At 37.9% G+C, this 11226-nt stretch overlaps 1 protein-coding gene across 1 annotated transcript; it reads right to left on the bottom strand.

Annotated features, from left to right (window-relative positions):
* Nucleotides 1-1306: 1306 nt before the first annotated feature.
* Nucleotides 1307-10978, bottom strand: CT55 (cancer/testis antigen 55; the record flags this gene model as incomplete). The annotated part of the gene is made up of 5 exons (XM_084259026.1): nucleotides 1307-1620; nucleotides 2272-2384; nucleotides 4350-4488; nucleotides 10386-10570; nucleotides 10960-10978. 5 exons carry the CDS (start codon nucleotides 10976-10978, stop codon nucleotides 1429-1431), a joined length of 648 nt encoding a protein of 215 aa, XP_084115152.1. The 3' UTR covers nucleotides 1307-1428.
* Nucleotides 10979-11226: the final 248 nt, after the last annotated feature.

The following is an 11226-nucleotide window of genomic DNA, read 5'->3' as shown; positions in this document are numbered from 1 at the left end:
AGCTGTTTTCAATTAGGACTGAAAATGTTCTAAATTTAAGATCATGTGATGACAGCATAACACTTCAAATATACTTAAAAATACTGAGTTGTACACTTGCAGTGCATTGCATGTTTTATAAATTATGTTTGCATAAATCCATTTTTTTAAAAATAATTGGCATGTCAGTTTTGGCCCAATGGCCAAAGTTGCAACCCCTGTTCAAGATGATTGTCTTATTTCCTTTCCATCCTGGCATTTCCTATTTCTAATTACTAGCATCATATTATCCTTTTAGGGAGAACATGGTGATACCCTGAATCTGGGCCCCGCAGGGAGTTGGCACCTATAGAAGGAAGCAGGGAGCAGGACATTACAATTCTGAGCAGTGAGGCTACACACACATCTCGCTGGGTTGCGAGATGACCAAGGACCCTGCATTTGAAATGATGGCCAGAAGCCTCTGAGTTGATACACCTGCTGGTTGGAATGATGACTGTGTTAGGGACCTGGTGCTGCACCAGCTCCCACTTGCCCCCTTGCCTCCAAGGGTCAGGAAGCCAAATGCGCATGGAGAGAAGGCAGGTTCCAGAGGGCAGGTATTTTGGCCTTTGTGTTCAAGCCTATCACCCCAGCACCTGGCACATAGAAGGTAGTCACTATTTCTGAAGCGAATCACTGAGTGATACCTAAAATCTGGAGGATATTGACTCCAACTCCTGACTCATAAAGTGGGAACTAAGCACTAGATGTTGGTCCCACTGGACCTGTAACACAAACTAGAATAGTAACAAAAATTGATACACAATGTGTTCAAAAAAGAAGTTTCTTGCATTAGAAACTGTATTCTAGGGCCTCCCTGGTGGCACAAGGGGTTAGGACACAACCTTTGAAGCTGTCCGCAGCCACTGAGGCATGAGCTTGATCGCTCGCCAGGGGGCAACCCACATGGCAGGAGACCTCTCCTGACTCACCCCCTGCTCCCCTCAGCTATGTACTTCAGTCAATCTGCCTGTTCTGTTTCCCACTGTGTCTCTGGTGAATCCTCTCACACATACCCCCCACACACATTTGGCCTGTACCCCAGTTCTTGTATGCATAAATAAATAGATCTTTAAAAAAAAAAGAAACTGTGTTCTAAAGGTGAAAAGAGAATGTAGATTAATTTAAAAAATAGCATCCATTAAAAAAAAGAAAATCATGAATATAAAATTGTTAGAAAGGATTAAAATGAAAATGCCTTTAATCAAGAATTTTAAATGCTGAGCACTTTTCAGAAGATATATTCCATTTAGACTGTATTTGAATTAACTGTACTTTAAAGGTTATACCTGAATTAAATATTGAAGTTTAATTAGCCACTTATTTTCAAAATACATTTAAATCAAGGCCCTTAACTGCCAAGAGAAAAAAAAAAAAGAGAAACTGTGAATAAACATTCTTTTCTTATTACTGCCTTTTCACTGGAGTCACAGAAATTGCTCTCCAAAGATAGCAGGACTGAATGCTTTCCAGCACGACCGCATCCACGAGGTCGGATACCTGAGGTATGTAGCCATCAGGAAGTTTCAGAGAATCCAAGGTGAAAAAGATACTATCATCTATAACCCCATTTCTTCCGTGCACACTAGTAATGTAGACCTGTAATGACAAAAATGGAAAGATTTATGCAAAAGCATAGTACACTGAAACAGGGTCTGCTCCTTCTTACTTGGGCTCTAAATGATAGGTTACTGCAAATCAGTGATTTTCCCACCTGGCTGCACATGGAAATACCAGGGCCACTTTGTAAAATAAAATGTCAGAATTGCTGAGGATGGGGCCTAGGTCTAGAAATAGAGACTGCTTTAAATACAATTCACAAGGCCTCCCCTGGTGGTGCAGCGGTTGAGCGCTGGGTTGCGAGGCTGCCCACAGCCTCTGCAGCGCCAGTTCGATCCCCGGCCACCAGTGAAGGTCCCACACACAAAAAAATACAATTCACAGTATTTATTAACCTCTATAGTTATGGCTGAGAGAGTGAAAAGGAATGAGAAAGGAATCATTTCCCTCTACTTCCTCTGTCACCAAGTTTCATCTGCACCTTTGTGCAACCCGAATTTCCCGCTAATTTTTCAAAATAAACCGCATAATTTAGATCTTAATTAGAGAGTGTAAGAAAACAGACTCTTCTGTGGCAAAGAATATTTCCTTTTAGGCTTCCCAACATACCCAACAGAATGCTGAGGAGCAAAAATACCACTAAAGGAAGGATAAACAGGAACAAATAAGACTTACACATAAATGAATTACCTCATGTACATGCTTATGTCTCAGAGGTTTCACCAAAAGGGCCTTTCTAGTCCATGTGTCTGGCTGCATGGAAAATGCAACTTCTACTCGATCACCCTCATAAGGCTCAAAACCTAAAACAGCCATGGGGAGAAATCAAGTTGGAATTATCTCTTACTTTTTGTAATGTTAAATTTCACAAATGACTTAGATGTTGTCCTACCTTAAAACAGTTTCTATTACATCAATGGTACATTTTGAACATTGTAAAACAAGTAACCTTTAAGTCTTCCTGTCAAAGAGTTAGTATATAATCCTTTAGGTGTGGAGTCTCTCTCCTGATTTAATAAAGTTCATTGGGGAAAACATCTACTGTGTATCACAAGGCAATCTTTTTGCGAGCTGCACTGGATTTATCAAACCACTAGTTATCGCCACAACTCTTCTGGAGAGGCAAGAAAGTACAAAAGTAATAGCATACATGAAGCTGACTGCCTGGGTTCAAACCTTGAACTCCCTCAGTTTGGTCAAGTTACTTACTTTTCTGTCTCTGGATTTCTTCATCTATAATAATCAGCACCAAATAAGTGTTGATTGTTATTAGTGGTAGCAGTAGCAACTGAACAAATTGCTATAGAGAGAAACAATTTTCTCAGTGTTCTGGATAGAAAATGAACTTGATATATTTTACAATTATAAACAAATATTTATAGGGTTTCACAGGATACAAAGGTACTATGGAAGATTTCAAGTAAATGGAATTCTCACTCTACTGGAAGTGAAAAGTGGTATATTCAGAAACCTGGCAATATCTACTAACGTTAAACATTGCTGTACTCTATGAACCAGGATTTCCTAGTTTCATCATCGTCCTTTCCTTGTTCCTCCTAGTTTCCATTACAACTAAATTTTAGAATGACCCAAGACCTCACTCTCCTCCCCTTCAGTCCCCTCTACCCCCCTCTCTTTTCTATCCACATTTTTGGGTGGCTTTATATAATATCTACGGGCTGATAACTCCAAAATGTACATACTGCAACCCTAACCAAATTCAGATTCATATTCTTCTCATGCATATTATTTTGCTCCTCGGTCTTTACACATCTTAAAAATGGAAACTCTGCCCTGAGCATTGTTCAAATAAGAAGCTTGGGGATTTCCAGGGTTAACTAAGGTCAAGTCCTGGCTTTTACATCCAGGAAAAGTACAATGGAAAGCTGCTTGGTATGGCTGAACTAACTTCCTATTTTGCATTAAAGCTAAATGGCAGCTGCTGAGGCAGATATGAAATTAAGCTGCTTAGGCAGATATGCTTAGGCATCTTTTGAAATCAAGCCTGGCAGGGAGTTGTGGGGTTATTGAGTCTAGCTTGAAGAGCATTTCATCCAGGAAGCCTCCCACAATCCCCCCACCACCAGTGGATCATTCTTGCTCCTCTGCTCAATGATGCTGTTTTCATCACGTTTAGGGTGTTCATTATACTGAGTGTGCTCTCCCAATTATCCTGAAATCTTTGCAGGCGGAGTTTCAAAGTCTTATTTATTTGGTTGCAAAGATCTAGCACCTATCTTGAGCTGAATTAAACTCAAAAGCATAAACAAATCAACAAATTATTACTTTATGCATTAAAAACCAAAATGTCATAGCAAGTAATTACAAAAAAAAATCAGCAATGGACATATATGCGCACACTTAGAAAGGTACAAGGCTGTCTCCAAACCTTGTATTAAAGCATTTTTAAAATTATCTATGCATATTTGTAATATTTTTCAGTTGGGTTAAAAATTCAATGCCTATATGAAAAATTACACGCAAAAACTAGTAACCACATTCAATAAATGAAAATGCAGCAAGTAATAATGTGAGTTTTAAAAAATATTACATATCCCGTTCCTTGCTGTATATTATTTCCAACTCCAGAGGTCCACATCAAGTATAAAAGGGCCTCAAACTGGAGCCAACAATACTGGTGGAGTAGAGCTAATACTAAAATCCTCTCACCAAATAAGCTTGCTCCAAATTTTACCTTGTAACATCTCCAAATCCAATCTATAAAATGAAAAAGTAGGTAAAATTTAATTTACAAATGTGAATTGTACCTTTACAAACAACATTTAGTGAAAAATAAGTTGCATGAGTAATGTAGCTAGCATCTTCCCCTGGAGGACAGCCAAGTGAAACTCTAGCACAGCAGTCTGACAGTCCATCATGTGGGCAATTATCATAGAGAACATCCACCTGTGAGACAAAGAAGCTGTTAATTCACGATCAAAAGGCACGAACTTTCAGTAATGAAACAAATATAGGGATGAAATTGTAGTGTTGTGACTATAGTTAACAATAACATATTGTACATTCGAAAAGAGAGTAGCTCCTAAAAGGGCTCGGTACAAGAAAAAAAAACTATGTATGGTGATGGTGCTACCTAGACATAATGGGCGATCATTTTGTAATATATACAAACATCTGATCATAATGTTGTATACCAAAAACTAATATAATGTTACATGTCAAGTATACCTCCATTAAAAGAATGTTAACCAGGAATAAAATAAAAAGGAAACAGTTATTTCAAACATAACAAAGCTTAGAAGTCAGAAACATGCTTCAATCATTGTTATTCAAAAAATGGTTTGAACAACTATAATAAACAGTTGGTGAATATATTTCACCTGACTAACATATCATAGACATGAGATGATAAAATAATGCCTGGGTTTCATATAGTTTTCACTCTATTTTTTAGAGTAGTGTAAGTAAACTGAGCACAAGGTTCCCATATATTCCTCTCCTTCATTCACAGATTCTCCTGTTACCAACATCTTGCATTTGTTCAACTGATACATATATTCAATTGATGAGCCAATATTTAAAGTCAATATTTTAACACAGGGTTCACTCTGTGTTGTATTATCATATTTTTAAAGTGTGTCTAAAAACATTATGTGTTTAATGCACTGACAGTATTAGCTTAGAAAATGAAAGATATACTGTTCTTGCCCTCCCAGAATTCATAAAGGGGGGGAAAGGAAAACAATAATACAAAGCAAGTTGTTACAAGTGGTAAAAACAAATGCAGGGGCCCCCCTGGTGGTGCAAGGGGTTAAGTCTCAGCACTATGAAGCTATCCACACAGCAGCCACGGCAGCATGAGTTCGATCCCCGGCCAGGGAGTTACCCACATGGCTCAGCAGACCTCTCCTGTCTTGCTGCTGCTTCCCTCAGCAGTGTATTTCAGTAGATCCACCTGCTCTGCTCCCCACTCTGTCTCTAGTGAATCCTCTCACATCCCACACCTCTAGCCTGTACCCCAGCTCTTGTAGCAAAACTTGGCTTCTGCAACTTCCAAGTCCGGAGAAAATTTCAGACTGAGAGAATATATCACAGTTTCTTGGAGAAAGTGGGATTTGACCCAGGCTGTGGAAAGAGATTTTTACCTCCCATCTGGGAGTAGGGTTGAAGACAGAGCTAGGGAGACAGCAAGGAAGAGAAAGCATTTTAAGTTAGAGTAACAAGCAAGAAAACCATGAGATTCCAGATCAGGGCCAGGGCACCTGGGGGACAGAACATGACCCTCCTGAGCTAGAAGCTCCCAAGAGACATGTGGCTGAGGAATTCGCTTAAGGGAGAGGCTCACTATGGATGCCCACCACACTACTTGGGTACCCACAGCACATAGGAAGTTTGAACCTTGATGCTTCACTGGAGGTGACCTTTTGATGCCTTACTGTTTTTTCCTATTACCCTTTACCAGCACCAGTGCCCCAGTCATTTGAGCAGGCACAAGGGCAGCAGTCTTTGAAATAACAGATACCGAAAGATGGTGGTTAAAAAAAAAAACACCCTAGATTTACATTAAGAAAGGGAAACCCTATGTTATCACCCACAAAAACTGAAAATGGAGATACAGAAGAACATAGCACAAATGCTAGAGGAAAAAACCCTGAGAAGTCTCAACCCAGCAGAATTGTGGAATATACCTGAAGTGGAGTTTATGGTAACAGTTCTAACAATGCTTGCTGATTTACAAAAAACAATAGAGGGCATAGGGGTTACACTCAGCGCTATCACCACCTCAGCCTGAATTCGACCTGCAACCAGGGAGCTAACCCACATATGTTGCAGCAGACCTCTCCTGTCTCACCTGCTGCTCCCTTGAGCAGTGTATTTCAGTAGATCCACCTGTTCTGCTCCCCACTCTGTCTCTGCTGAATCCTCTCCCCCCTACCCTGCACCTCTGTCAACAACCCAGTTCTTCTATGCATAAATAAATAAATCTTTAAAAAAAGAGCTAAGAAATCTCTCTTTAAAAAAAAAAGAAAAACAGGGCCTCCCCTGGTGGCGCAGCAGTTGAGAGCTGGGCTGCGAGGCTGCCCGCAGCCTCTGTAGCTCCGGTTCGCTCCCTGGCCGCCGGCAAGGGTCCCACAAAAAAAAAAAAAAAAAGAAAGAAAAAGAAAAACAATGGATGATGTAAAACAGGAACACAACAAAAATTAAGAATATACGACTGTCACAACCAGAAGGAATGGATCTAAAAAAAAATTATAACCCAATTAAAAATTGCTGCCCTTGGTTTATAGTTGCTTGCTGATTTTTATTTTTACTTTATTATAATTTGTCTTTGTCCTGGTCCCTTATTTAGGTTTTCTAAATTCCTGCTATGAGTGAGACCATCTGGTATTTTTCTTTTTCTTTCTGGATTATTTCACTGAGCATGATCCCTTCCAGCTAACCAAGATGAAAATGCATACATTGTGCAAAAATGAAAAATGATGTAAAGAATATATAAAATAAAATATTAAAAAAATTAAAAAATAAAAAATAAAAATTGTGATGAGTATTAAAAAAATTGCTGCCCTTGAGACAAAAAAAAGACAAACATAAGTAATCAGAGAATTAGTGAGCTTGAAAGCATAATGGTAGAGAATACACAAAAAGAACAAAGAGAAAGAGGAATTGAAAAAATTGACAAAGTGTGAGAGCTATTTGGAATAAACCAACATCTACATCATGGAGGTTCCAAAAGGAGAAAAGACTAAACCAGGAAAAAAAAAAGAAAAGTTGAATAAACTGATCCCAACCATGGAAATTGAAACAGCAATAAAAATTCTTCCCCCAAAACAAAACCAGGGCTAAATGGCTTTAAAGTAGAATTTATGCCCATCTTGCTCAAGCTATTTCTAAAATTCAAGAAGAGGAAATTCTCTCTAATACATTTTACTATGCCATCTTTATCTAATACCAAAACCAGATAGGAAGCACAAGAAAATTACAGACCAATATTCCTGATGAATATTGATGCAAAAATCATCAAAATACTAATTAATTGGGGCCTCCCTGGTGGCGCAAGGGGTTAAGCACCACACTATGAAGCAATCCGCAGCTTCTTCAGCACGAGTTCGATTCTTGGCCGGCCAGGGAGCAACCCACATGGCGAAGCAGACCTCTCCTGTCTCACCCGCTCTTCCCTTTAACAGTGTATTTCAGTAGATCTGCCTGTTCTGTTTCCCACCCTATCTCTGGTGAATCCTCTCACCTCCCCGCATCTCTGGCCTGTACCCCAATTCTTGTATGCATAAATAAATAAATCTTTTAAAAAATACTAATTATTTGAATTCAACATGTTAGAAGGATTATACATCATGATCAAGTTAGATTTATCCGAGGGAAGCAAGGATGATTTGATATATGTAAATTAATCAATGCAAAAACCCTATTAATAAGATAAAAATCACGATATTATCTATAGATGCAAAGAAAGCTTTGATAAGATTCAGCACCCACTTACGATAAAAACTCTAAAGACTGCAATAGAAGGAACCTACATCAACATAAAGTCCACTTATCACAAATCTATAGGCAATATAGTACTTAGTGTTGAAAAACTGAAAAAATTGCCTTTAAGATCAAGAACAAGACAAGGATGCCCCTGTCACAATTTCTGTTTAATTTAGTATTAGAAGTTTTAGCTAGAGCAATCAGACAAGAACAGGAAAGAAAAGGAATCCAGATTGGAAAAAAGAAGAAAAACTATCATTTGCAGATGATATGACAGTATATATAGAAACCCCTAAAGACTCCACCAAGAGCCTATTAGAAACAAAACAGGAACACAGCAAAGTGTCAAGCTACCAAATCAACATACCAAAATCTGTTGTGTTTTTATATATAAACAATGAATGAGAAGAAAAAAGAAATTAAGAAAATAATTATATTCAATCCTTCGAAAAGAACTAAGTACCCAGGAATTAATCTAGTCAAGGTGGTAAAGGATTAATACAATGAAAATTACAAATGACACTATTAAAGTATTTAAATCATGACAGAAGGGGGTCAAGAGATATCCCATGCTCATGGATAGGGAGAATCAACACAACAGATTCCCCCACTTTACATACTAATCCATTCTACAGGATAGTTACCCATTCTACAGACTTGATCTTATAGTGAAAATATCATGTGGACTATTATCATTACATCAGTTCTCCATAAATTAAATCTAAAAATTAAGTCAACCCAATTAAAAAATCTTGATGGGTGTTTGTGGTTGAGGGAACTGTGCACAGCATTTTTAAATTAATATAGAAAAATCAAAATGCAAAAATGATCAGTAAATTCCAAAAACTGAAATAGTTTTGATAGGGAAAACCATGCTCCCAAATATTGAAATATGCTACAGTACTCTAGCAAGTAAAGCATTTGACCATACCTCCAGGGCAAGCTAACACAATCAAAGGAATATAATAGTAGGTCTCCATAGCTTCAAATGCTTATAGCAATGTAATATATGGATAGAGTAGCATTTAAATTCAGCAAGGAAAAAAGTGGATTACCCATTAAAGGTATGGAGACAAGGGAGGAGCCATTAATAACAAAATCTCATCCTTCTCTCAAGAGCTACACCCAAATCAACTCCACGCAAACTGAATATTTGGATGTGATTAAATAAACTTAGAGGAAAATCTATGTGAATATTTGTATAAATTATGACATCAAAAGCCTTTGTAAGAATATTTAACCAAAAAGCCACATGGACAAGATGGGTACATTTATAGCACATAAAAATTTAAGTCCACAAAGTTGAAAGAGATCCTTGAAGGACATCTAACAAAACTTAAATTTCTATAACATACAAATAGCCCTAATGTTTCTAATATATAAATAGCTCTAAGAAAAAATAGGCTCCCTACTCATAGACACTTGAAATAAATGCAAAATAAAATTATGAGGGGCCTCCCTGGTGGCGCAAGCGGTTAAGACGCAACCTATGAAGCTATTCACAGCCACTGCAGCAGGAGTTCGATCCCCAGGCAGGGAGCTATCCATATGGTGCAGCAGACCTCTCCTGACTCACCTGCTGCTCCCCTCAGCAGTGTATTTTAGTCAATCTGCCTGTTCTGTTCCCCACTCTGTCTCTGGTGAATCCTCTCACCCCCCACACCTCTGGCCTGTACTCCAGTTCTTATATGCATAAATACATGAATCTTTAAAAAAAAAGAAAATTATGAGACCCTTTTTTTTAGATTGGCAAAGATTTCAAAGATAGACAATACTTCCATCCATGTCAAAATCAGCAGTGAATTTCACAGCCTGCTACCGACAATATCAATTACTGCAATATAGCTGAAGCATAATTTAAATATTTCCATTAAAATAATAAATATCTAAAAATAAAATAATAAATATCTGTACTGAGGTGATGGCTGCATGACTGTAAATTTACTAAAAATGACATTAAACTATATCCGTAAAACCGACAATCTTATGGTATATAAATGGTATCTCTTTTTTTTTTTTACTGATTAAAATGTATGTTCACCTAGCAATTACATTTCAACAAATACAAAAACCTTTATTTGGGTGAGAAAAAGGATGCCTCAGGATACTATACTCTCTAATAATGATCACTGTAAGCTATATTTTTAAATGCTTAAGGATACATATATAATTTATACTTTTATAAGCTGAAATCACTACAGAGATAATAACAAATGCCCCAACTAACATGGAATTGAAGTCCAATTCCACTCTACATCCATTTTACCAGGTCACCTCAGAGAGGCTGAATAAATAGAAGAAAGGTTGAAAGTCCCCGTCCCCAATAAAGACAGCCCCCAAATTCATAGAACTCTTACTTGGATTGCTTTCAATTCATTAGATGTTTTATCTTCTTCCACAAGGGCAGTAACTTTTTGTCCAACTTTTGGAAACACACTGCCAATCACAACATCACAATTGAAGTAGATCGATTCATTAATGAAGCCATAATCACAATATAATTTTGTCACAACTCCCTGCACTGTTTTTAACCTGATGTCACCTAAGAGATGGGTGAACAAAAGGTTTCATTAATCTCAAAAGCAAACACATATTACAATAATTACAAATAAGTCGTACCTGTGAATCTTTTGTTTTAAGGGATTTCCACCTACAGAATGAGGCCTTCACAAGTGTCCTAAGTCATCAGTGCTGGACTCTGAGGAGGATTTTTTTCTCTCAAATAATTATTAACTTTTTTTTAGATGAGTGCAGTTTACAATAAGGTATATGATTTAGCAGAAAAGGTTTGCACATCTTCAGATGTATGTTACCACACCACACCACACCACACCACACCACACCACACCACACCACACCACACCTACCAATTAAGGCGCCCATAATCTTCCACTATAGACTATTGGACCCCCATCTCCCTCTGTTCCCTACCTGCTAGAGTAATCTCCATTTTGCAGTCAGATTTCTAGTTTGTTTTGGTTTAGTTTTGCCTGTTCCTTTGCGGGGAAGATTTTGAGAATACAAAGATGAGGAACTAAAATGGAGCCTCCTGTCCCCCTAAGGGACAGGGGATAAAATCAAATTCACCCTCATATTAGGGAGATGAGCTCCACAGGAGTAAAGGAAAGGAATCTGTGGCACATTGACATGGCATCTACCCAAGATAAGTTCCAAAAACACCCAGATAAATGCAAGGGT

Source organism: Talpa europaea, assembly GCF_964194135.1.
Source record: "Talpa europaea genome assembly, chromosome: X".
Lineage (NCBI taxonomy): Eukaryota > Metazoa > Chordata > Mammalia > Eulipotyphla > Talpidae > Talpa > Talpa europaea.
Note: the sequence above shows the minus strand (reverse complement) of the source record. Positions and strands in the feature narration are given on the sequence as shown.